Source organism: Tachyglossus aculeatus, chromosome 21, assembly GCF_015852505.1.
Source record: "Tachyglossus aculeatus isolate mTacAcu1 chromosome 21, mTacAcu1.pri, whole genome shotgun sequence".
NCBI classification, from domain to species: domain Eukaryota; kingdom Metazoa; phylum Chordata; class Mammalia; order Monotremata; family Tachyglossidae; genus Tachyglossus; species Tachyglossus aculeatus.
In genome coordinates, this window is record NC_052086.1 from 9,869,847 (window position 1) to 9,897,470 (window position 27,624).

Consider the following 27,624-nt stretch of genomic DNA (forward strand, 5'->3'; position numbering starts at 1 on the left):
AAATTGTACTTCCCAAGCGCTTAGTGCACTGCTCTGCACACAGTAAGCGCTCAATAAATACGATTGATGATGATGATAATGATGACTCCCAGTCCCATGCCCCAACCCCATGCAGCAGACAAATGGCAGCAAACATTGTGACTCCCAGACCACTGCCCCAACCCCACGCAGCAGACAAATGGCAGCAAACCTTGTGACTCCTTTTAGACTGTGAGCCTACTGTTGGGTAGGGACTGTCTCTAGATGTTGCCAAATGTACTTCCCAAGCGCTTAGTGCAGTGCTCTGCACACAGTAAGCGCTCAATAAATACGATTGATGATGATGATGATGACTCCCAGGCCCGTGCCCTAACCCCATGCAGCAGACAAATGGCAGCAAACCTCGTGACTCCCAGGTCCGTGCCCCAACCCTATGCAGCAGACAAATGGCAGCAAACCTCGTGACTCCCAGGCCCGTGCCCCAACCCCATGCAGCAGACAAATGGCAGCAAACCTTCTGAATCCTTTTAGACTGTGAGCCTACTGTTGGGTAGGGACTGTCTCTATATGTTGCCAACTTGTACTTCCCAAGCGCTTAGTGCAGTGCTCTGCACACAGTAAGCGCTCAATAAATACAATTGATGATGACGATGATGACTCCCAGGCCCGTGCCCCAACCCCGTGCAGCAGACAAATGGCAGCAAACCTTGTGACTCCTTTTAGACTGTGAGCCCACTGTTGGGTAGAGACTGTCTCTATATGTTGCCAACTTGTACTTCCCAAGCACTTAGTGCAGTGCTCTGCACACATTAAGCGCTCAATAAATACGATTGATGATGATGATGATGATGATGACTCCCAGACCCGTGCCTCAACCCCATGCAGCAGACAAATGGCAGCAAAACTCGTGACTCCCAGGCCCGTGCCCAAACCCCATGAAGCAGACAAATGGAAGCAAACCTCGTGACTCCTTTTAGACTGTGAGCCTACTGTTGGGTAGGGACTGTCTCTATATGTTGCCAACTTGTACTTCCCAAGCACCTAGTGCAGTGCTCTGCACACAGTAAGCGCTCAATAAATACGATTGATGATGATGATGATGATGATGACTCCCAGGCCCGTGCCCCAACCCCACGCAGCAGACAAATGGCAGCAAACCTTGTGACTCCTTTTAGACTGTGAGCTTACTGTTGGGTAGGGACTGTCTCTAGATGTTGCCAACATGTACTTCCCAAGCGCTTAGTGCAGTGCTCTGCACACAGTAAGCGCTCAATAAATACGATTGATGATGATGATGATGATGATGACTCCCAGGCCCGTGCCCCAACCCCACGCAGCAGACAAATGGCAGCAAACCTTGTGACTCCTTTTAGACTGTGAGCTTACTGTTGGGTAGGGACTGTCTCTAGATGTTGCCAACATGTACTTCCCAAGCGCTTAGTGCAGTGCTCTGCACACAGTAAGCGCTCAATAAATACGATTGATGATGATGATGATGACTCCCAGGCCCGTGCCCTAACCCCATGCAGCAGACAAATGGCAGCAAACCTCGTGACTCCCAGGCCCGTGCCCCAAACCCCATGCAGCAGACAAATGGCAGCAAACCTAGTGACTCCCAGGCCCGTGCCCCAACCCCATGCAGCAGACAAATGGCAGCAAACCTTCTGACTCCTTTTAGACTGTGAGCCTACTGTTGGGTAGGGACTGTCTCTATATGTTGCCAACTTGTACTTCCCAAGCGCTTAGTGCAGTGCTCTGCACACAGTAAGTGCTCAATAAATACGACTGATGATGATGATGATGACTCCCAGGCCCGTGCCCCAACCCCATGCAGCAGACAAATGGCAGCAAACCTTGTTACTCCTTTTAGACTGTGAGCTTACTGTTGGGTAGGGACTGTCTCTATATGTTGCCAATTTGTACTTCCCAAGTGTTTAGTGCAGTGCTCTGCACACAGTAAGCGCTCAATAAATACAATTGATGATGATGATGACTCCCAGGCCCGTGCCCTAACCCCATGCAGCAGACAAATGGCAGCAAACCTTGTGACTCCCAGGCCCGTGCCCAAACCCCATGCAGCAGACAAACGGCAGCAAACCTCGTGACTCCTTTTAGACTGTGAGCCTACTGTTGGGTAGGGACTGTCTCTATATGTTGCCAAATTGTACTTCCCAAGTGCTTAGTGCACTGCTCTGCACACAGTAAGCGCTCAAAAAATACGATTGATGATGATGATGATGATGATGACTCCCAGGCCTGTGCCCCAACCCCATGCAGCAGACAAATGGCAGCAAACCTTGTGACTCCTTTTAGACTGTGAGCCTACTGTTGGGTAGGGAACGTCTCTATATGTTGCCAACTTGTACTTCCCAAGCGCTTAGTGCAGTGCTCTGCACACAGTAAGTGCTCAATAAATACGATTGATGATGATGATGATGACTCCCAGGCCCATGCCCCAACCCCATGCAGCAGACAAATGGCAGCAAACCTTGTGACTCCCAGGCCCGTGCCCCAACCCCATGCAGCAGACAAATGGCAGCAAAACTTCTGACTCCTTTTAGACTGTGAGCCTACTGTTGGGTAGGGACTGTCTCTATATGTTGCCAACTTGTACTTCCCAAGCGCTTAGTGCAGTGCTCTGCACACAGTAAGCGCTCAATAAATACGATTGATGATGATGATGATGATGACTCCCAGGCCCATGCCCCAACCCCATGCAGCAGACAAATGGCAGCAAACCTTGTGACTCCCAGGCCCGTGCCCCAACCCCATGCAGCAGACAAATGGTAGCAAACCTTGTGACTCCTTTTAGACTGTGAGCCTACTGTTGGGTAGGGACGGTCTCTAGATGTTGCCAACATGTACTTCTCAAGCGCTTAGTGCAGTGCTCTTAACACAGTAAGCGCTCAATAAATACGATTGATGATGATGATGATGACTTCCGGGCCCGTGCCCCAACCCCATGCAGCAGACAAATGGCAGCAAACCTTCTGACTCCTTTTAGACTGTGAGCCTACTGTTGGGTAGGGACTGTCTCTAGATGTTGCCAACTTGTACTTCCCAAGCGCTTAGTGCAGTGCACTGCACACAGTAAGCGCTCAATAAATACGATTGATGATGATGATGATGATGACTCCCAGGCCCGTGCCCCAACCCCATGCAGCAGACAAATGGCAGCAAACCTTCTGAATCCTTTTAGACTGTGAGCCTACTGTTGGGTAGGGACTGTCTCTATATGTTGCCAACTTGTACTTCCCAAGCGCTTAGTGCAGTGCTCTGCACACAGTAAGCGCTCAATAAATACGATTGATGATGATGATGATGACGACTCCCAGGCCCGTGCCCCAACCCCATGCAGCAGACAAATGGCAGCAAACCTTGTGACTCCCAGGCCTGTGCCCCAACCCCATGCAGCAGACAAATGACAGCAAACCTTGTGATTCCTTTTAGACTGTGAGCCTACTGTTGGGTAGGGACTGTCTCTAGATGTTGCCAACATGTACTTCCCAAGCGCTTAGTGTAGTGCACTGCACACAGTAAGCGCTCAATAAATACGATTGATGATGATGACTCCCAGGCCCATGCCCTAACCCCATGCAGCAGACAAATGGCAGCAAACCTTGTGACTCCTTTTAGACTGTGAGCCTACTGTTGGGGAGGGACTGTCTCTATATGTTGCCAACTTGTACTTCCCAAGCGCTTAGTGCAGTGCTCTGCACACAGTAAGTGCCCAATAAATACGATTGATGATGATGAGGATGACTCCCAGGCCCGTGCCCCAACCCCATGCAGCAGACAAATGGCAGCAAACCTCGTGACTCCCAGGCCCATGCCCCTACCCCATGCAGCAGACAAATGGCAGCAAACCTTGTGACTCCTTTTAGACTGTGAGCTTACTGTTGGGTAGGGACTGTCTCTATATGTTGCCAAACTGTACTTCCCAAGCGCTTAGTGCAGTACTCTGCACACAGTAAGCGCTCAATAAATACGATTGATGATGATGACTCCCAGGCCCGTGCCCCAACCCCATGCAGCAGACAAATGGCAGCAAACCTTGTGACTCCCAGGCCCGTGCCCCAACTCCATGCAGCAGACAAATGGCAGCAAACCTTCTGACTCCTTTTAGACTGTGAGCCTATTTTTGGGTAGGGACTGTCTGTAGATGTTGCCAACTTGTACTTCCCAAGCGCTTAGTGCAGTGCTCTGCACACAGTAAGCGCTCAATGAATACGATTGATGATGATGATGATGATGACTCCCAGGCCCGTGCCCTAACCCCATGCAGCAGACAAATGGCAGCAAACCTTGTGACTCCCAGGCCCGTGCCCCAACCCCATGCAACAGACAAATGGCAGCAAACCTTGTGACTCCTTTTAGACTGTGAGCCTACCATTGGGTAGGGACTGTCTCTAGATGTTGCCAACTTGTACTTCCCAAGCGCTTAGTGCAGTGCTCTGCACACAGTAAGCGCTCAATAAATACGATTGATGATGATGACGATGACTCCCAGGCCCGTGCCCCAACCCCATGCAGCAGACAAATGGCAGCAAACTTTGTGACTCCTTTTAGACTGTGAGCCTACTGTTGGGTAGGGAACGTCTCTATATGTTGCCAACTTGTACTTCCCAAGCGCTTAGTGCAGTGCTCTGCACACAGTAAGCGCTCAATAAATACTATTGATTATGATGATGATGACTCCCAGGCCCGTGCCCTAACCCCATGCAGCAGACAAATGGCAGCAAACCTTGTGACTCCTTTTAGACTGTGAGCCTACTGCTGGGGAGGGACTGTCTCTAGATGTTGCCAACTTGTACTTCCCAAGCGCTTAGTGCAGTGCTCTGCACACAGTAAGCGCTCAATAAATACGATTGATGATGATGAAGATCATCATCATCAATAATGAGGGCCTGGAATGCCCTCCCTCTGCCCCTCCGCCAAACTAGCTCTATTCCTCCCTTCAAGGCCCTGCTGAGAGCTCACCTCCTCCAGGAGGCCTTCCCAGACTGAGCCCCTTCCTTCCTCTCCCCCTCGTCCCCCTCTCCATCCCCCCATCTTACCTCCTTCCCTTCCCCACAGCACCTGTATATATGTATATATGGTTGTACATATTTATTACTCTATTTATTTATTTATTTATTTATTTTACTTGTACATTTCTATCCTATTTATTTTATTTTGTTGGTATGTTTGGTTCTGTTCTCTGTCTCCCCCTTTTAGACTGTGAGCCCACTTTTGGGTAGGGACTGTCTCTATGTGTTGCCAATTTGTACTTCCCAAGCGCTTAGTACAGTGCTCTGCACATAGTAAGCGCTCAATAAATACGATTGATTGATTGATGAAGATGATGACTCCCAGGCCCGTGCTCCAACCCCATGCAGCAGACAAATGGCAGCAAACCTCGTGACTCCCAGGCCCGTGCCCCAACCCCATGCAGCAGAATGAGCACTTGGGGTAGATAAGTAATCATCAGGTTGGACGCAGTCTACTTCCCATGTGGGGCTTTCGGTCTTAATCCCCATTTTACAGATGAGGGAACTGAGGCCCAGAGAAGAGAAGTCACTTGCCCAAGGACCTACAGTAGACATGTGGCCCCCTTTTAGACTGTGAGCCCACTGTTGGGTAGGGACTGTCTCTATATGTTGCCAATTTGTACTTCCCAAGCGCTTAGTACAGTGCTCTGCACATAGTAAGCGCTCAATAAATACGATTGATGATGATGATGAACCCATGACCTCCTGACAGTGCCTGGCACGTAGTGAGCGCTCATCAGATACCCTTAAAAATATGTACCGTACTGGCAGTGTACTAAGAGCTTGGGAGAGTCCAATAAGAACAGAGTTGTAGACGCGATCCTTGCCCCCAAGGAGCTGACAGTGTGGAGGGGGAGACAATGCTCATGCTGAGAGAAGAATGTTCCGTAATTCTCCCATCCTGTTCTAGCCAAACAGTGTAATAAGAACATATGCTATGGAGGAATGGGGTTTAGGTGTACAGTCTCACAGCCTTCCTAACCGACGGATCGTGACTCTCCCCGCCTTCAAAGCCTTATTAAAATCTCATCTCCCCCAAGAGGCTTTATTTCTATTAATGTCTTTCTCCCCCTCTAGACTGTAAGCTCACTGTTTATTTCTAGTAATGTCTTTCTCCCCCTCTAGACTGTAAGCTCATTGTGGGCAGGGAATGTGTCCGTTTGTTATACGGTACTCGTCCAAGCGCTAAGTACAGTGCTCTGCACACTGTAAGCACTCAAAACCTCTGTACAAAGGGCCCACCACACTCTGTTTCTTCCCAAAAGAGTCTACAATGTCTGAGCTGGAATCGTAGTTGCCACTCACCACCTAAACCATTATCCTCCCACCCCGAAAAGGCTCCCTGGGCTCCCCTCTAACGCCTTTCCGACGTTCCCCGACTCCTTGCCTTTATCCCAATCGGCTGGGAATTCTCTCTCCACGGTCCTCCTCCTGTCACTTCACCTCTCCTAACGGAGACTCCTTCCCCTTCTCAAAGGGACTCAAATGTCATCTCTCCTGCAGGAAACCCTCCTCCAATTAGGAGGCAAGAAAGAGCCATGTCAAAGAGACCCACCCCCTGCCTCCCTCCACCCCGCCCCGGGCTTTCAAACAAAGAAAAAAATCCCCGATCCGATAGAATTCCCGATCCGATTCATTTACCTAGAACGGCACCGTCTAGGAGGGAGAAAAAAAATAAATTACAATCAGTTCTCCAATCCCGTGGAGAACGGATTCTCCCACTTCCAGAAAAACTCCGGGAGCCCGGGAAATTTGACGGACACCGGACTGCATTCTGACCGCTTACGCGCATATTGGGAAGCAGAGTGGCTTAGTGGTTACAGCCCGAGCCTGGGAGTCAGAAGGACCTGGGTTCTAATCCCTGCTCCGCCTCTTGTCTGCTGGGTGACTTTGGGCAAGTCACTTCACTGGGCCTCAGTTCCCTCATCTGTAAAGTGGGGATTAAGACCGTGAGCCCCATGTGGGGCAGGGATTGGATCCAACCTGATTAACCTGTATCTACCCCAGTGCTTAGAACAATGCTCGGCACCTAGTAATCAATCAATCGTATTTAAGTGCTTTAGAAGTACTATAATTATTCTTATTATGTTGTCGGAAGAAACGCCCTCTATTTTCCTAAGCGTGTGGGGGAAACGCTACGTTAATGCGTTACAGAAAAATCGACTGCACATTTGCACATTATGAGCAGCGCCTAGCGTGTAAAATCAGTCTGTGGAGAGAGGGGGAGAGATTACGAAAACACCAAAGAAAGCAAAGGAACATCAATCCCTGGATTGACAGCATGTATTGAACGGTGGCCTAGTGGAAAGGCTCTGGGCCTGGGTCCTTAATCCCATATCGCCACTTGCCTGTTGGGTGACCTTGGGCAAGTCACTTCACCGGGTTGCAGTTTCCTCCTCAGTTAAATGGGGACTCGATCCCTGTTCATTCAGTCATATTTATTGAGCGTTTACTTCATTCATTCAATCGTATCAAATGCTGTGTGCAGAGCACTGTATTAAGCGCTTGGGAGAGCACAATAGAACAAGAAACAGACATTCCCTGCTCACGACGAGCTCACAGTGCAGAGCACTGCGCTAAGCGCTTGGGAGAGTCCAATACCACAATAAACACATATTCCCTGCTCACAATGAGCTCTTCCTCCTATTTAAGACCGGATCTCCTTGTGGGACAGGAATCATCTATAGTGAATCGGACCCAGCGCTTATATCTGCTTATTCTACAGTACTGGACTCTCCCAAGCGTTTAGTTCTCTATACATAGTAAGCCCCACACAAATTGTTTGATTGGTAGATAGTAAGTGCCAAAGTATCACAATAATCATTATCACATGCCCAGCACTGAATCGAGCACTTGGGAGAATCCAACTGACACTTCAGCCCCTTGAAGTCAGACTTTCTGGGCCAGAAGATTGGGGGAAGGAGGTTCATTTCCTTGGCCCGAAGCCGGACTCGGCTCCTCCCCAGAGCGGCCCTGCTGGATGGAAGGAGGCCAGGACTTAATCTTTTACAAATGTGCGTTTTCCGGCTCGGAGTTCTGGAGCGTTCGGCTTCTTACACTCCGGGTCCCCTTCGAGCAGCTTGAGTGTCCGTAAGAGACAAAGGGATCACGGTATTCGTGAAAAAAATCAAGGGGATATGGAGTCTGGGGGGGGGGGGTGCGGGGGACCTTATGGAATAAATCACGAGAGAAGGGAGAAAGAGTCGGGCCCCCACACCTCTCTGGGAGCCTGGTGTGCACTCTTGAACAAGTGACCGTTTCCGGCCAATCTCCCGGCCCATCGACGCCACCCGGAACCGGATTGAACCCAACCTGATCCAGGAGGCTCCCAGCACCCCCTTATCCCAGCCCTCGTCCAGGCGTCTTGCCCGCCTCTCGCCCCCATCCCGGAACGCCCTCCCTCTCATATCCCACAGATGATGACTCTCCCCGTCCTGCAAAGCCTTACTGAAGGCCCATCTCCTCCAAGAGGCCTTCCCTGTCTGAGCCCTCCTTTCCTCTTCTCCCACTCCCTTCTGCGTTGCCCTGACTTGCTCCCTTTATTCATCCCGTCCCAGCCCCACAGCCCTTATGTCCAGATCTGTCATTTATTTATTTCTATTCATGTCTGTCTCCTCCCCTAGACTGTAAGCTCACTGAGGGCCGGGAATGTGCTCGCTCTCTTGTACTCTCACAAGCGTGTACTACAGGACTCTGCACACAGGAAGCACTCAAGAAGTATGACTGAATGACTGGAGGGGTCCTCTTTAAGATCTTGTGGGTTGAAAAGCCTCTCTGGTCTTTCATTAGCCCATAGATGTGGCCAAAAAGGTAACTGACAAGACACCCCCCATGTCTGCTTCCACAACCGGGCACCATGTGTGGCATTCCTGCATTCCCGGATTCCTGCATGGATGATCTCCATTAAATGGGGGCCACGCCTTGGGGATTCGCCCCTGGGCATCCAGACCAGCATCCTCATCAGGAGTAGGTGTCTGACTCTGTGCAGAGCATTGGCCTAAGCGCTTGGGGGAGTCATTCATTCAATCGGATCTGTTGAGCGCTTACTGTGTGCAGAGCACTGTACTAAGTGCTTGGGAGAGGACAAAATGACGATAAACAGACACACTCCCTGTCCACAATGAGCTCAATGTGTAGAGGGGGAGACAGACATCAGTACAAAACGACAGATAGGGACGTAGGTGCTATGGGACTGGGGGCAGGGATAAATGAAGGGAGAGAGTCAGGGCGACACAGAAGGGAGTGGAAAAATAATAATAATGGCATTTGTTCCGCTTACTATGTGCCAAGCACTGTTCTAAACAATGAGGCAGGGTACAAGGTAATCAGGTTGTCCCACGTGGGGCTCCCAGTCTTCATCCCCATTTTCCAGATGAGGTCACTGAGGCACAGAACAGTGAAATGACTTGCCCAAAGTCACCCAGCTGACAAGCGGAGGAGCCGGGATTAGAACCCACGACCTCTGACTCCCAAGTCTGCGCTCTTTCCACTGAGCCACGCTACGGGGCTGGGAGGGGGGAAGAGCAAAGGGAGCAAGAAAAGGAGGGCTTAGTCAGGGAAGGCCTCTTGGAGGAGATGCGCCCTCAATAAGGCTTTGAAGTGGGGGGAGAGTCACTGTCTGTCGGATTTGAGGAGGAAGGCCAGAAATGGGATGTCCACACCCAAGATCCGGCTCCCGACATGCAGGTTGAGGACGTCGCTGATGGTGGGAGGCAGGGAGGGAGAGAGGGAGGGCCTCCAAACCACCAGAAGAATGGCTGTGGAGGGGAACGCAACCCCAGAAATTCATCCTAGGGTTGTGAGACCTTGGAAAACCAGGCCATCGGGGGAAAGCAACAAAATGGGGAGGAACCACCTCTTTGTCCTTCCGTCGGTCCTAAAAAGAAGACGATGACGGACTGCTTTTTCAGATCTTCCACACTGGGGCGATTTTAGAGGTCGTGAAAAGGGAAGAAGGGCACGACAGTGCCACGCAGACCACATTCCCAGGGTGAGAAAAAGTTCCCAGCTTCCTGGAGACATCTGCGCGAGGCCCGGGCCTCTCCTCTCCTCTCCGAAACATCAAAGAAGAGTCACTGAGCAGAGCTGCCCGGCCCTTAGGGAAGCTCTGCCCAGACAGACAGACCCTGGCATTGTCTTCGAGACGCCTGTGCTCTTCCACTAGCTTGCAATGCCAGTTCTGCAAAATAGTCTGCTTGCAGACATCCTACTTTCAGAAATCCATCGATGGTCTTTACCCAGCCCTTACTGAGAGAAGGGGTGGAGGGAATAGGTGACTGACAATGACTCTCCCCACTTCAAAGCCTTACTGAGCCCATCTCCTCCAAGAGGCCTTCCCAGACTAAACCCCACTTTTCCTCATCTCCTCCTCCCTTCTGCGTCGCCCTGACTTGCTCCCTTTGCTCTTCCCCCTTCCCAGCCCCAGAACACTTATCTCCATATCTGTCATTTTATTTATTTATTTATGTATGGCATTTATTACGTGCTTACTATGTGCAAAGCACTGTTCTAAGCGCTGGGGAGGTTACACGGTGATCAGGTTGTCCGACGGGGGGCTCACTGTCTTCATCCCCATTGTACAGATGAGGTAACTGAGGCACAGAGAAGTTAAGTGACTTAATAATAATAATAATAATAATGGCATTTATTACGCGCTTACTATGTGCAAAGAACTGGGGAGGTTACAAGGTGATCAGGTTGTCCCATGGGGGGCCCACAGTCTAAATCCCTATTTTACAAATGAGGGTACTGAGGCCCAGAGAAGTGAAGTGACTTGCCCAAAGTCACACAGCTGACAATTGGCAGAGCCTGGATTTGAACCCATGACCTCTGATTCCAAAGCTTGTGCTCTTTTCAACTGAGCCACACTGCTTCTCTTATTTGTATTGATGTCTGTCTCCCTGCCTCTTGTGTTGTGGGCAAGGAATGTCACTGTTTACTGTTGTATTGTACTTTCCCAAGTGCTTAGTACGGTGCTCTGCTCACAGTAAGCGCTCAATAAAAACAACAATAAATGAATGGGCAAGGAACACAGTCTACTAACTCTCTCTAATGCTTAGTACAGTGCTCTGCACACACAGTGCTAGGATTAATTCGGATGAGGCGACTGAGAGATTAAGCGATTTGCCCAAGGTCACACACAGCACAAGCTGGGACTAGAAACCAGGTCTCCTGACTCCCAGCCTCTTGTTCTTTCCACTAATTTGCACTACTTCCCCGATGACAAAATAAACATCTAAATACATGCTGAGGACAGGAATAAAAATTGTTGCGTGGGAAGGGTGGCTATTGCCTCAGCTCCATCCTGGAAGCAACAGGTCCCTAGAGAGGCAGCGAGGCCTAGGGGAAAGAGCCCGGGCCGCCAAGTCGGAGGTGCTGAGTTTTAATCCCAGTCCCGTGTGACCTTGGGCAAATCGTTTCACTTTCCTGTGCCGAAATTCTCCTGTTCTCCCTCCTACTTAGGTTGTGAGACTCCTGTGGGACAGCGACTCGGTCCATCCTAATGAAATTGAATCTACCCCGGTGCTTACAACAGTGTTTGACACATAGTGAGCACTTCAAATCTCTCTGCTCCCTCACCCCCTAAATAAATAAATACGTCCACAAGGAGCTAGGTCATAATAATGGTATTGAACGCTTACTATGTGCCAAGTGCTGTACTAAGTGCTGGAGATGATATAAGAGAATCAAGTCAGTCTCCATTCCCACAGGGAGGTCCCAGTCTAGGGGGGAGATTCAACCAATCAATGGTACTCACTGAGTGCAGAGCACTGTACTAAGCACTCGGGAGAGTATGGCATGACAGAGTTGGCAGACACGTTCCCTGCCCACAAGAAGCTTACAGGAATTTAATCTCCTTTTTACAGATGACAAAAGCCAGGCACAGAGAAGCTAAGTGACTCGCCCGAGGTCACACACAGCAGACAAGCGGCAGAGCAGGGATTAGAACCCAGGTCCCCGACTCCCAAACCCATATTCTTTCCACCAGGCCACGCTGCTTCTGAGCGCTTAGTACAGCCGCTAGATTGTAAGCTTCTTGAGGGCAGGGATCATGTTGACTAAGTCTATCCACGTGCTCAGTACAGTGCTCTGCACAAAGAACTCAATAAATCCTGTCGATTCCAGTGTTCTGAATAGAGGTCTCAATAAATACTATTAATTCCAGTGCTCTAAACAAACTGTTAAGTAAACACTATTAATTCCAGTGCTCCACAAGGTGAGCGCTCAATAAATCCTTTCGATTCCAGTGCTCTGCACAAAGCGCTCAATAAATCCTATCAATTCCAGTGCTCTGCACAAAGCGCTCAATAAATCCTATCAATTCCGTGCTCTGCACAAAGCGCTCAATAAATCCTATCAATTCCAGTGCTCTGCACAAAGCGCTCAATTAATCCTATTGATTCCAGTCCTCTGCACAACGTAAATGTTCAATAAATCCTATTCATTCATTCATTCAATCATATTTATTGAGTGCTTACTGTGTGCACAGCACTGTACTAAGCCCTTGGGAAGTACAAGTTGGCAACATATAGAGACGGTCCCTACCCAACAATGAGCTCACAGTCTAGAAGGGGGAGACAGAGAACAAAACAAAATGTATTAACAAAATAAAATAAATAGAATAAATATGTACAAATAAAATAGAGTAATAAATAAATAAATAGATAAATAAATTGTTATGCGTTGAGCAGTGTCCTAGGCACTGGGGTAGATAGAAGCTAAACAGATCAGATCCAGTCTCTATCCAATGAGGACTTACAGTCTATTGACTGTACATCCTATTGATGACAGTGCTTTGCAGATAGTAAATGCTTAATAAATATTACTACTACGACCACCAGAGGCTTTCCTTCCCTGGGAAGAGGGGGAGGCCAGAGAAGAAAACCCCAGAAGGAGGGAGGGTTGGGTTGGGGGGAGTCAAGACAGCTCATTCATTCATTAATTATTGAGCCTTACTGGGTGTCGGAGCACTGTACTAAACGCTCGAGACGGTACAACAGAGCAATAAAGCTTCACGCTTCCCTAGAGCCATCCTTCCCCTGACAAGTTCCAGCCAAGTTTTCGTTCGCGTCATGGCAGTGGGTGGAAAATTCTACCTCCCACCTTGCCCTCCGGAAAAGCGGGAGGCGTTCGGGTCTCCCCCGTGAGTCAGTGCCAGGGCCGGGTGTGGGTGCGAGTCCTCATCAGGCCCGTGGCCGTCCCTGGCCTCTCTGGAGTTTAATTGAACGTTGCCCTCGCTCCTGGGCAAGGCTCGATTGGACGACAAAAGAAAACCGGCCCAGACGGAAGCGGATGGCACAAAGGACTGGCACAGGCGAAGCTAAAAAAGAAAACAAACAAACCCCACGATTCTGCCCTTAAAGGTAACAGGGTCGCGGTGGGCACGCAAGACCAGGGGACCCCGTTCTGCAGCGCCTTAGGCATCTTTGGCCAGGAGGTACCCAATACAGTAACCGAGAGGCCGGGGGACAAAGGGAAGAGGGGACAAAGCCAAGGAGAGGCTCCAAATCCAGCCACGAATCAAAGCCCTGCCACCCCGGGAAGTGCCCACCGCAAGTTTGTCTCCCCTTGGCCAGTCGATCACACTTATTGAGCGCTTACAGTGTGCAGGGCGCTGTACTAAGCACTTGGGAGAGGACAATACAACAATGGAACAGACACTCCCTGCCACAGTTAGCTTTCAGTCTAGAGCGATCACTCAACAGGATTGCCCCCGAATTTTTTATTCCAGGTATTCATTAAGTGCTCACTATGTGCCAAGCACTGGGGTAGGTAGCGGTTAACTGGGCCGGACACGGCCCCCGTCCCACACAGGGCTAACAATCTTAATCGGTTAGTATAGTGCCTGGCATATAGTAAGCGCTTAACAAATACCATTATTATTAGTACTAAAAACGAGGTCAGTGAGGCCCAGGGGAATAAATGATGAAAGCATTTGTTCAGTGCTTACTACGTGTCCATCACCGTTCTAAGCGCTGGGGTAGATACAATTCATTCATTCAATCGTATTTATTGAGCGCTTACTGTGTGCAGAGCGCTGTACTACGCGCTTGGGAAGTACAAGTCGGCAACATAAGACGGTCCCTACCCAAAAACGGGCACACAGTCTAGAAGAGGGAGGGATAACCGGGTTGGACACAAGCGACTTGCCCAAGATCACAGAGCAGACGGGTGGCGAAGCCAGGATTTGAACCCAGGTCTGGGCTCTTCCCACTAGGCAACACTGCTTCCAACTTTTCCCTCTTGGATTCACCCCCTGCTCCCATCCAGACTGGCTCGTCAACCTTCTCTCCCCGGGGGCTGCCCCTCCCAATGGATAGCATTTATTGAGCGCTTATTCGTACTTATTGAGCACTTACTGTGTGCAGAGTACTGTACTAAGCGCTAGAGAAAGTACGATACGGCAATAAAGAGTAACAATCCCCGCCCACAGGGAGCTCACAGAGTGGGCAGAGCACCGTACTGAGCGCTTGGAAGAGAACGACACAAGAGTAGGTGAGGCCCATCTATCTCCACCCAGCCCCCTCCCCACCCTCTCCATCCCTCAATCGATCCATTGTGGGTACTGAGGGGCTCCTCGGCGCGGAGCACTACAGTAGGCGCTTGGAAAAGCACAATATGAACCCAGCCCCCCTCCGGCCCCCCGCACAATTCGCCTCTCACCCCAGGCTCCCCTACACCCCCACTGTGGGCACCTCCCGCCCCCCACTCCCTCCCTAGATGCAACCCGGACCTCCCCCTCCTCCCCCTCCCCTCCCAAGCGACCCCTCACTCCCTTCTCCTCCCCCTCCCCTCCCAACGATCCCTCTCCCCCCCGCCCATCCCCCTCCCCTCCCAGGCGACCCCTCACTCATCCCTTTCCCCTCCCAGGCGACCCCTCTCCCCCCTCCCATCCCCCTTCCCCTCCCAGGCGACCCCCCCACTCATCCCCTTCTCCTTCCAGGCGACCCCTCTCCCCCCTCCCTTCCCCCTCCCCTCCAAGGAGACCCCCTACTCATCCCCTTCCCCTCCCAGACGCCCCCTCACCCACCTCTCATCCCCCTCCCAACCCAGGGGACCCCCCCACCCTCCTCCCAACCCCCATCTCCCTCCCCTTCTCCTCCCAAGCGACCCCTCACCCACCTCCCATCCCCAGCGACCCCTCACTTCCTTCTCATCCCCTCCCATCCCAGGCGACCCCCATCCCACCCCCCTCCCATCCCAGGCGACCCCCCCACCTTCCTCCCAACCCCCCCTTCTCCTCCCAGGCAGCCCCCCGCCCCTCTCCCAACCCCCTCCCCTCCCAAAAGACCCTCCCCCTCCTCCTTCCCCTCCCAAAAGACCCCTCTCCCCCCTCCCATCCCCCTCCCCTCCCAGGACACCCCCCACCCCTCTCCCACCCCTCTCCCATCCCAGGAGACCCCCACCTCCTCCTACCCACCCCCTTCTCCTCCAGGCGACCCCCTTCCCTCTCCCCACCCCCTCCCCTCCTAAAAGACCCTCCCCCTCGTCTCCCAGGAGACCCCTCAAGCCCTCCCACCCCCCTTCCCTCCCCGACGACCCCCCCCACCCCCCTTCCCCTGGCAGGCACCTGGAGCTGGGCTTGGCGGCCTCGCCGTCGGGCCCCTGGAACATGGTGTCCGCTGTCGCCGATGAAAGCACCGAGGATTGGATCAATTGGATCACCAATAGATTGATGATTGATTGATTGATCGAGGAGCACGAGACACCCCCACTACCCCCTTCCCCTCCCAGGAGGGACTGAGCTCGCCCGCGCCCTCCGCAGGTAGCCCGGCCCCCCGCCGCCCGCCCATTGGACGCCCGGAACGCCCGTCAGCGCCCCTCCGCCAATCAGCGCCCAGAAAGCCCCGGAGAGCCCGCCCACCCGGGCCGCGCCCCCTAGGGGCCCCGCCCCTCCGAAACCCGGAGGGAAGCTTCAAAGCGCGCCACGGCTCGCCTTCGTCCCATTGGACCAGAGAAACGCCCATCACGGCACCCGGCCCGCCCATTGGCGGGCGCCCGGAGGGGGCGGGACCTAGGAAGCCCCGCCCCCCGTCCTCGTGCCCGCCCTTCCGGCCGCCGGATTTAAAGGGCCCCGGCCGCAGCCGGCTAGCGAGAGCTTACTGAGCGCCGAGCAACGTACTGAGTGTTTGGGAGAGCTCACTAGAACAACAACAGTGAAACAATAATAATAATAATTTTGGTATTTACTAGGGGCCAGGCACTGTACTGCAGAGAAGCAGCGTGGCTCAGTGGAAAGAAACCGGGCTTTGGAGCCAGAGGTCACGGGTTCAAATCCCGCTCCCCCAACTGTCAGCTGTGTGACTTTGGGCAAGTCACTTCACTTCCCTGGACCTCAGTTCCCTCATCTGGAAAATGGGGATTAATACTGTGAGCCCCCCGTGGGACAACCTGATTACCTTGTAACCTCCCCATCGCTTAGAACAGTGCTTTGCACATACTAAGCGCTTAATAAATGCCATTATTTATTTATTATTATTATTATTATTACAAAAGAGCTTGGGAGAGTGCAAGAGAACAAGAACAAGAATGAAATAATAATGATAATTTTGGTATTTACTAGGGGCCAGACACTATACTAAGAGCTTGGGAGAGTGCAAGAAAACAACAAGAACAAGAATGACATAATTATAACAATTTTGGTATTTACTAGGGGCCAGGCACTGTATGGACTAAGAGCTTGGGAGAGTGCAATAGAACAACAACAAGAACAAGAATGAAATAATAGTAATAATTTTGGTATTTACTAGGGGCCAGGCACTGTGCTAAGAGCTTGGGAGAGTGCAAGAGAACAACAATGGTAATAATAATAATAATTAAACAATAATGATAATTTGGGTTTTTGTTAATCACTTACTATGTGCCAGGCACTGTAATGATAATAATGATAGTGTTTGTTAAGCGCTATGTGTGAAGCACTGTTCATTCAATCGTATTTCTTGAGCACTTACTGTGTGCAGAGCACTGTACAAAGTGCTTGGAAAGTGCAATTCGGCAACACAATTCGGCACTGTTCTAAGCAGTGGGGGGGATACAAGGTGATCAGGTTGTCCCAAATGGGGCCCACAGTCTTCATCCCCATTTTCCAGATGAGGGAACTGAGGCCCAGAGAAGTGACTTACCCAGTCACACAGCTGACAAGCGGCGGAGTCCGGATTAGAACCCATGACCTCTGACTCCCAAGCCCGGGCTCTTGCCACTGAAACATGCCGTTTCTCTTACTAAGCACTTGGGAGAGTACAATAGAACAATGGTAATAATAATAATAATGAAATAATAATAATTTTGGTATCTGTTACATGCTTACTATGAGCCAGGCACTGTATGAAGAGCTGGAGTGGATACAAGCAAATCGGGATGGACATAGTCCCTTGTCCCACATAGGGCTCACAGTCTTCATCCCCATTTTTTGCAGATGAGGTCACTGAGGCTAAGAGAAGTGAAGGGCGGAGGGATTAGAACCCAGGACCTTCTGAATCCCAGGCCTGCGCTCTAGCCACTGCACTGTGCTGCTTCTCTGATCCACGTAAAAGGGATCGGGTCAAGTTGTGAGAAAGAAGTCCCACGGATGAAGACTGAGGTATCACGGCTCTTCCCATCTTCAAAGCCTTTCTGCCTTTCTGAAACTGTGAGTCAATCCATGCCCCCTTTCGAGTGCTTTCGGTGTACAGAGCACTGTGCTAAACACTTGGCAGAGTACAACAGATTAGGGAGACGTGATTCCTACCCTCTAGGAGTTTACGGTCTTGTGGTGGGGAGCAGGAGAGATAGACATTAAAATAAACTATAAGCAGGGAGACAGCAATATAAGGATATGGATGAGCTCAATACAGGGCTCTGCACACAGTAAGTTCTCACTAAATACCAATGATTGACGGACATAAGTGTTGTGAGGGTGGATTGAGTATCAAAGTGCCTGCAGGTATGGAATTATATGCATATGGAATTAAATGCACAGGTGATCCAGAAGGAACAGAGAATAGGATGGAGAGAAGAGAGATTAATCAGGGAACACTTCCTGGAGATGATCAAAGGAAATGTGCTCAAATACCTCCTTCAGAACACCTCCCCTGATTCGTTTTTCTCCGCTCAGACATGTCCCCCACCTCAGGGAAGGCCTCTTGGAGGAGATGTGCCTTCAATAAGGCTCTGAAGACGGGGAGAGTCACTGTCTGTCGGATATGAGGAGGGAGGGCGTGCCAGGCCGGAGGCGGGACGTGGGCGAGGGGACGGTGGCGAGACAGACGAGAAGGAGGTACAGTGAGAAGGTTGGCAGTAGAGGAGCCAAGTATGCGGGCCGGGCTGGAGTAGGAGAACAGCGAAGTGAGGAAGGAGGGGGCGAGGGGATTGCTTTACAACTAATGGGGAGGGGTTTCTGTTTGATGCAGAGGTGGGTGGGCAACTACTGGAGTTTCTTGAGGACTGAGGAAACGTGGCCTGAGTGATTTTGTAGAAAAATGGTCCTAGCAGGACTGGAGTCGGGAGAGACAGGAGGCAGGGAGGTCAGCAAGGAGGCTGATACAGTAATCGAGGCGAGACAGGATAAGTGCTTGGATTAAGGTGGCAGAGTTCTACACCCCCGGCCATCCGGGGCACTTCTCTGCCTAAGGACTCACCTGCTCTTCTCTGTAAATCCTACTCATCACCGTAATTTCCTCCTCTTCTCACTGCAAACGATCCGGGGTCTCTGCCCTTCCCGCTGGCCCGTAAAATCAATCCATCAACGGAGAAGCGGCGTGGCTTCTAATCCCGGCTCCGCCACTCGTCAGCTGGGTGACTTTCTCTGGGCCTCAGTTCCCTCATCTGGAAAATGGGGATTAAGACTGAGAGCCCCACGTGAGATGACCGGATTACCTTCTATCTTCTCCAGTGCTTAGAACAGTGCTTGGCACATAGTAAGTGCTTAACAAATAACCACTATTATTATTATTATTCATGGAGGGCTTACTATGCAGTAAGTGCTCGATAAATACAATGAATGAATGCAGAGCGCTGTACTAAGCGCTTGGTACAACACAACTGAGTCAGCAGAGCGTTCCCTGCCCATGAGCTTACAGTCTAGAGGCGGGAGACGGACAGCGATATAAATCATTTATAATGTAGGCGTTCCCCTCTCAGGATGACACCTGGAGAGTTTCCAGTACTCTACCAGTCTCGACTACGGGAGGGAGACTCAAGCAGAGGCCTACCCTTTCCATTCCTAGCTTGGGCAGCGGCTAGCGAGGAGCAGGCCGTCTGCTTCAAGTCAAAACTCCCCTGTGCCGGGCAGCGGTGGCACGGGAGAGAGTCGAGGGCGGAGACTCGAGTTGACCGCGCGGAAGAAGGCGATGGTAAACCGCTTCCGGATTTTGACCAAGAAAACTGTGGATTCTCCTACCGGAACGACTGCAGATGGAAGTGGGGCGTCCAGGGAGAGATGCGTCCATGGCGTCGCTGCGGGTCGGAGACGACTCGACAGTATAAGACCAGAAAATACGTGAGTCCTTGAAGACGGGGACCGTGCCGACTAATTCTCCTGCAGGCCCCCTAGAACTTGCTCCAGGGCTCTGTCCGCTGTCGGCGTCCAGTCCACGCGCCCGATCGCCGGGGCTTCGCGGGCGAACCTCACCCTCGGCCGCGGCTCTGGGCGACTAGGTCCGCGCCCGTGGAAACGTCCGACCCGGGGAGGCGACAGCCGCACCCCGGGTTTGAAGAACCAAGCCGAGACACGCTCCTTAGATCAAGTATTAGTATGTATTTATGCACAATAATAAAAACGGATTTACAAGTTGAACTGCAAATTGAAACATAGGAAGTTTAACAGTTTATTATATTAAATAACCAAAACACCTTTTTTTTTCCAAAATTGATAAAGAATAAATAATATAATTTACAATATGATACAAAAAAATTAATCGGGAAGGACGGGCGTTCTGCTTTATACATACACTGTATTTGTCTATTTATAATCTATAAAACAAATTCACATCTCTTACAAGCCCCAAACCTTAGATGATATGGCTTAACTATTATTAAAACAAACAGCGACGGGTTCTGCTGCCCACACCATAAGATCTAAAGCCAGTCGGTCCTGTTCCGACCACGGACGACCACAGGTTACTGTAGTGCTTCTGAGGTTTCGCTTATTGGAACGTCACTTACAAATTACCGGGAAACTGGGAGATCTCGAAAGGTTCCAGAAGTTTCTAAAAAAACAAAGTGCAGGATTTCTTTACAAATGCTTGTCTGCTCTCCGAGTGTAGAAAGAGAATGCGGTAGCGCGGGGCGGGGGGCGGTCTGGGGAGGTGGGGGCGGCTTCAGCGCGTGAGACGTCACGTGAGGGTGCGGTTGGAGGTGTTTGTGTGTGACGGACGGTCATCCCAAGCCCTTGAGCAGGCCGGGGGACGCGTGGGGAGACGTGAGACTGCGCTCATCGCCCGCTGCCCGTCTACCCAGTGGTGGTCCCCCTCGCCGAGTTCCAAGGACGGGCTTCTGGACGGTCGGAAGGCCCCCGGGGCCCCCTGCCCGGATCGGGCTCGGGTACTCCATCTCGGCCCCGGGGTACAGGTGGGAATGGAGGGGATGGGGATGCAGAGCCGAGGGGGCCCCAGATGACATCCCATCGTCCGGAAAAGGGCTTCGGGCTCGCGGTGGGGGCACGTTCTTCTCCGATGCCGTCTCTGGTCTGCTAAGGAGAGTCCAGAATGAGAAGCCAAAAAACGGACTTCCGGGGAAGGGAACGGGCCTCTCCCTATTCCCCACGGGACATCTGTCAGGCTGCAGATGATGCCACCGGGGCCTCCGTCACACCGTGTCGGCTAGCGGCACAGCCCGGCCTGGGAACGACACGCACTGGCCCTGCCCGCAGGGGAGGCGGCGGGCATCTTGAGCCCCCGGAGAGGGGGACTTTCTGGAACGGGGGTCCGGGGTGGGTGATGTCTTAAGCCGTCATAGCGAGGGCCCAAAGCCGTTCTTGTCTTTGGCCCGGGCTAGGCTCACTCTTGAGTCTCCGCTAGCCTTGGAGGGGCCTCTTCCAAAAAGGTGTTTCTGATTTGTCGTTAGAGGTTTTAAACAACATCCTTCTCCATTTTCACGCCGACCGGATCCGTTGGACGTCCGCCTCGCTCCGGAATCAAAGCGCGACCCCGATTCCTCAGGGCTGGAAGCCGAGGGAGGGAGGCCAGCCTTCCCCCCGGCGGGGTGCGGGGACGGGCCGGGGGGTTGGGAGGGCCACCCGGTGGGCCGCCCGGCTCGGCGTGTTCCCGGCCTGCCGCCGGCTCCAGCTTAGAGACAGCCCAGAGTGGTTCCGTCAAGCCCGCCCCCGGCCTCGGGCCCAGACCGTGGCCAGCTGTGGGCAGGGGCGCACCTGGTGGGTGGTCGCTCCAGGAAGGAGCAGAAGCCCCCGGGGAGGATCGAGCCCATCCTCACCTCCACCGGGCACCTTCCCTTCCCACAGCGGGGCAGACGGGACCCTCGCTGCCTGGGTTCCCAGGGTTCGGGACACGACGGTCCCAGCTTCTGAGTCAACTCTCCACCCTCCTTCCCACCCAGCGGCACTGTTCCCACCGTGGAAGCCTCGACCTATCCCCCTGCGGAGGCGGAGGAGGGACACAGCCCTCTAGGAAGCCTCTGGCTCTGGGGGAAAGGAGGGCTCCAGGTCAGAAGCTGGGCTCGGGGGGCAGGGGAGTGGGGACTGGGAGGCCGGGGAAGGGGGGTTCAACATCCCATCGCGGCCGCTCCGGCTCCCAAATATGGTGGGTCAAAGGGAGGGCGACTGGGGAACTCAGAGAGCGTGAGGGCGCCCAGGGTGTGAGCGGAAGGCCGGCCCCCCAGCCCCAACCAGCTCCAAGCCACAGTCTCGCACAGCTGGGAGATAGTGGGGGGTTTTGTTTATCTGCGAGGCTCAAAAAAAATCCAACGGATGAAGTGGGGGACTGAGAGGGGGCCTCCCGAGGTGGGGTGGGGTGGGGGGTGCACATGGCTTTTGCGAACTGAGGAGCTGCCCAACGTGGGCAACCACTGAGCCCTTATCTGCATTCCCTGAACAGGAAGAGTTGGAAGCAGGGGGACGGGGCCGGCCGGGAGAGGAGGGGCTCCAGTCAGGGTCAAGCGTGTGCATCACAAGGAGGGGGATCCTGAGCTAGCCTAGCCACGCGAGGGACGGCGAACCTGAAGCGGGCAGAACGGCTCCATCGGAGAGCCCCAGCTCCCAGGAAGGAACCGAAGAGTCCTTCTGGACTGAGAAGCGCCCAGCCCCCCCGGGTGCTGGGGATTCACTCCCTAAGATGGCTCTTCCCGACCACCTGGAAGGAAGTCAGGGGGAGCTGGTGGGGCCAGGGAAGGGCAGGGGATGCTGAATTCCAACTGCCATTTCACCGCCTTCCAGATCCACAAGGTACAACAAAGATTTCCAATCCCCTCCCCGTTCTCTCGCTGCTGACCGGGATCATCTGGGCTTTTCTTTTTTTTAAAAAAAAAAAGCGTCCAAAAGTATCTGCAAGAAACATGGTTCCTTCCCTGACTTGACAGAGGCAAACGTTTCCAGCTGTTGGGATCGGTCCTTCGAGGGGCGGGGGTTTGGCGCCAGACCCCAGGTGTGCCAAAAGAAAACCCAGAAAGATGAAATAAAAAGCCCGCTCCCGCTGCCAGGGGCCACGGCTGTCCCCACGGTGTCGCCCCGGCCGCCGCCTCCACGATCCGGCCCGGGGTCCCGCTGGGGAGGGGGCTCCCCTCCAGTCGGTCGACCTGGCCCCGGTGGGCTGGGGGGTGCAGGATTAGGGGGGCAGCGGCGGGCGGCCACCGGTTACCCTGCCTCCACGGGAAGGCCCGATCCAAATTTAAGCTGGCGTCTCTTCCCCGCAGAGCGAAGGTGAGGCCCAGCCCTGCGCTTCCGAGCTCTGTTCCACGCCCCTGAGGGGCACCCAGCTCTGCCCCACGCCCCCGAGGACCCCCAACTCCGCACCCACCTGCCATTTCAGAGGGGCAGCCCGGGATCCCTCGGCTCCCATGGCCCTGCGCACTGCCCAAACGCCATCTGGGGTTCGGCAGTTTGCCCACTCCACGACGCAGTGGGCTTCCCGCTGCCGAAGGTGCCATCTACCCTGGGAGCGGGGGGACGGACGGAGGCCTGGTACCTGCCGGCGGGAGGGCGGGGAGGGTGCAAGCTCTCTCCACTGGGGCCGGCGGGGTCACTGGGAGAGGTCCCCGGCCGGCGGGCCGCCCCCGTCGAAGAGGACCTCTCGGCGACTGGATTCGGGGATGGACAGCTCCTGGGCCAGGTCGTTGAAGCGGGAGATGTAGTCGATGCTGCTCTCGTTCATCATGCAGGCCAGCTGGGAGTCCACCACCTGTGAGATTCATCCATTCAATCGTGTGGGCAAAGCACTCTACTAAGCGCTTGGGAGAGTCCAATACAACAATAAACAGACACATTCCCTGCCCACAATGAGCTACTCTACTAAGCCCTTAGGAGAGCCCAATAAAGGTCCTCTCAGGGGTCAGGACCCTTAGGTGGGTGGACAGATGGGGTTCTTGGGTATGTATGGATGCCCACTCTGCCCGTGGTTGCCGTTGCCCCGATGGCTTGGCACCGAGAAGGTGATGCCGTGAGTTTTATCTTCAAGATGCTTTGGGAGGGAATAAGCTGGCACGGGACTGGGCAAGGAGCCAAGATGCCAGGCCCGCCCTTCGCCCTCCAAGGACCGCGGGGCAGCATTCGTTCATTCGATCGTATTTATAGAGCGTTTACTATGTGCAAAGCACTGTACTAAGTGCTAAGGAGAGGACAATATAACATCAGACACATTCCCTGCCCACAACGAAGCAGCGTGGCTCAGTGGAAAGAGCCCGGGCTTTGGAGTCAGAGGTCGTGGGTTCAAATCCCGGCTCCGCCACTTGTCAGCTGTGTGACTCTGGGCAAGTCACTTCACTCCTCTGGGCCTCAATGACCTCATCTGTAAAATGGGGATGAGGACTGTGAGCCCCACATGGGACAACCTGATCACCTTGTAACCTCCCCAGCGCTCTGAATGGTCCTTTTTACATCGTAAGCGCTTAATAAATGCCATCATTAATTATTAACGAGCTCACGGTCTAGAGGAGGCGGGAGCAGTAGAAGCAGCGGGGCCTAGGACCTGGCTTCTAATCCCGGCTCTTCCACTCGTCTGCCAGGTGACCTTAGGCAAGTCACTTCACTTTTCTGGGCCTTGGTTTCCTCAACTGGACAATGGGGATTCAGAGTCCTTTCTCCCTCCTACCGTGAGCACCCTTGTGGCCCAGGGACTATTTCTATCCTGACTGGCGTGTACCTACCCCAGCGCTTAAACAGCTCTTGACACATAGTAGGCACTCCATACGTGCTGTAATTATAATTACTGCTCCTCTTCCTCCTCCTCACCCCGCGGGGGCAACCCGCCCCTTCCCTAATTGCAAGCTGCTCCCCGCTGCAGCCGCCCGAAAGCCCCAGTAAAGTAATAATAATAATGATAGCATTTATTGAGCACTTCCTATAATAATAATGATGGCATTTGTTAAGCGCTTACTATGGGCAAAGCACTGTTCTAAGCACCGGGGGGGATACAAGGTGATCAGGTTGTCCCACGCAGGGCTCACGGTCTTAATCCCCATTTTACAGATGAGGTCACTGAGGCACAGAGAAGTTAAGCGACTTGCCCAAAGTCACAGAGCTGGTAAGCGGCAGAACCAGGATTTGAACCCATGACCTCTGACTCCAAAACCCGTGCTCTTTCCACTGAGCCACGCTGCTTCTCTGCTTCTACTAATAACAATAGTAATAATAATTAGGATACTTGTTAAGCGCTTACTACATGCCAAGCACTGTTCTAAGCACCGAGGTACATACAAGTTAGTCGGGTTGGACACGGTCCCTGTCTTCCATGGGGCTCACACTGTTAATCCCCATTTTACAGAGGAGGAAACTGAGGCCAGAGAAGTTAAGGGACCTGCTCAAGGTCACACGGCAGGCAGGGCCGGGATTAGAACCCAGGTCCTTCTGATCCCCATGCCCATGGTCTATCCACTGAGCCATGCGGCTTCTCGCTGGGATGGGCTGAGGTGGCCGTTCGCTCCATTCCCCTACCCACCCCGACCGGTGGGGATTGGAGCAGGGGAGAAGAGCAGGACATGCAGCATGGCGTAGTGGCTACAGCCCGACCTGGGAGTCGGAAGGTCCTGGGTTCTAATCCTGGCTCCACCACTGGTCGGCTGTGTGGCCTTGGGCCATTCACTTGACTTCTCGGTGCCTCAGTTACAGCATCTGTACAGTGGCGATTAAGGCTGCAAGCCCCGAGTGGGACAGTGACTGCGCCCGACCCGACTGGCTTGTAGCCACTCCAGCGCTTAGTACAGTGCCTGGCACACAGCAAGCACTTAATACCATCATCATTATTATCATTAGCCTCGAATCAGGCCCGGCAACCACTAGGTTGGGGGGCCCGGGCACGTGGCTTCCCGTGAGGCGGCAGAAAATCCACCTTGCTCAAGATCCAAAGTGTTAACGGATGCGCGCTCTTTGGCACGTCCGCGTCTCCAAACAGCTGTCGGCTTCCCCGGACAGGTGGACGCTACCCCCGCACGACTGCCTGGACGTCCCCGGGGCTTGGGGAGACCCCTCCTCCCTCCAAGCCCAACCGGGCTAGAGCGGCGAGGCGACGGTCACCGACAGACCTCCCGTCGGTCCGAGAAGACGAGCCCGGCGGCGGCGGGGGGACCTACCTCCGCCACGTCGGCCAGTGAGCGGGAGACGAAGGAGTCCCGGGAGTTTCCGTCCAGTAGGCTGGGGCCCAGGAGCGAGGCGCTGCTGGCGGTGGCCACGGGGGCCGGAAGCATCTTGCGGCCCTTCTCCGGGGAGATGAAGCTCGCTGCGGAGAAACGGACAAGAGAAGCCGGGGGTTACGTGGCCGAACCCTTTGCTCTTCCTGAAACGGGGCGGAGGATCGTAGGGCGATGGGCTCGCCTCAAGACCCTCCTCTTCCCACCGGCAGACGTCCCAGAGTCAGGGGAGAGGAGGGGAAGGAGTGTTTGTCTATGAGTATAGGTGTGTCTGTACGCGTCTGTTCATTTATTCAATCATATTTACTGAGCGCTTACTGTGTGCAGAGCACCGTACTAAGCGCTTGGGAGAGTACAAAGTAACAATAGGGAAGCAGCGTGGCTCAGTGGAAAGAGGAGTCAGAGGTCATGGGTTCAAATCCCAGCTCCGCCAATTGTCAGCTGGGTGACTTTGGGCAAGTCACTTCACTTCTCTGGGCCTCAGTTCCCTCCTCTGGAAAATGGGGATGAAGACCGTGAGCCCCCCGTGGGACAACCTGATCACCTTGTAACCTCCCCAGGGCTTAGAACAGTGCTTTGCACATAGTAAGCGCTTAATAAATGCCATTATTATTATTATGATGATGATGTGCAAAGCACTGTTCTAAGCGCTGGGGAGGTTACAAGGTGATCAGGTTGTCCCACATGGGGCTCACAGTCTTAATCCCCATTTTACAGATGACTGAGGCCCGGGGAAGTGAAGTGACTTGCCCGAAGTCACACAGCTGACAAGCGGTGGAGCCAGCATTTGAACCCACGGCCTCTGACCCCAAAGCTCGGGCTCCTTCCACTGAGCCACGCGGCTTCTCACGACCGGCCCGCCCTCCCCGCAGCTCGCTCCTCTGCGCCCTGCCAAGCGCCAAGCCCGGCCGCGTGCGCCCGGGAGCAGCCCCCTCCGTCCTCCCGGCCCCCGGGGGCACTCACAGAACAGGCTGCTGAGGGAGGAGTCCGTGGAGTCGTTGGGGTACCACTGGGGATCGTGGCTGGGAGAGGCGATCCAGTTGGGCCGCGGGCTGCTGGACGGGGACGGGAGGCTCTTGGAGTTGTCGCTGCCGTTCAGTTTCGCCGGAGAGAGGGAGACGCCTTCGCCTGAAACCCAAGGCCCGAGTCAGCGGGGGGTGGGGAGCGGGGGGAGACGACGGGCCACCAACGCCCCGCCTCCCCGGCAAGAACGGGGAGGGAGGGGGCACGGTGGGTGGCCACCGGACAGAGCAGCAGCATGGCCAAGTGGCTACAGCTCGGGCCTGTGAGCCAGAAAGACTTGGGTTCTAATCCCGGCTCTGCCACTTGACCGCTGTGGGACCTGGGGCAAGTCTTTCCCTTTCTCTGGGCCTCAGTTCCCTCATCTGTAAATAATAATAATAATAATGGCATTTATTAAGCGCTTACTATGTGCAAAGCACCAGTGCTTAGAACAGTGCTTTGCACATAGTAAGCGCTTAACAAATGCTATTATTATTATTATTATTATTCTAAGCGCTGGGGAGGTTACAAGGTGATCAGGTTGTCCCACGGGGGGCTCACAGTCTTCATCCCCATTTTACAGATGAGGGAACTGAGGCCCAGAGAAGTGAAGTGACTTGCTCAAAGGCACACAGCTGACAAGTGGCGGAGCCGGCATTTGAACCCACCACCTCTGACTCCAAAGCCCGGGCTCTTTCCACTGAGCCACGCTGCTTCTCTGTAGAACGGGAATGGAGACTGTGAGCCCCATGTAGGACACGGACTGTGCCCAACCTATCTTGTACTTACCTCAGAGCTTAGTACAGTGCCTGGAACATAGTGAGCGCTTAACATATACCATTTA

General features: G+C 53.4%; 2 protein-coding genes across 2 annotated transcripts in view; both read right to left on the bottom strand.

Annotated features, from left to right (window-relative positions):
- The window catches only part of JPT2 (Jupiter microtubule associated homolog 2), a 30,150-nt gene extending 14,427 nt beyond the window's left edge, over nt 1-15,723 (bottom strand). The window contains exon 1 of the mRNA XM_038763497.1: nt 15,580-15,723. Within this exon, the coding sequence (XP_038619425.1) occupies nt 15,580-15,623 (44 nt within the window). The 5' untranslated portion in view covers nt 15,624-15,723. The remainder of the gene's footprint in view (nt 1-15,579) is intronic.
- A 7,282-nt stretch (nt 15,724-23,005) lies between these two features.
- Nucleotides 23,006-27,624, bottom strand: part of CRAMP1 (cramped chromatin regulator homolog 1) — a 54,515-nt gene continuing 49,896 nt past the window's right edge. The window contains exons 19-21 of the mRNA XM_038763095.1: nt 26,742-26,906; nt 25,722-25,867; nt 23,006-23,335 (exon numbers count right to left, since the gene is read on the bottom strand). Coding sequence (XP_038619023.1) covers nt 23,177-23,335; nt 25,722-25,867; nt 26,742-26,906 — 470 coding nt within the window. The 3' untranslated portion in view covers nt 23,006-23,176. The remainder of the gene's footprint in view (nt 23,336-25,721; nt 25,868-26,741; nt 26,907-27,624) is intronic.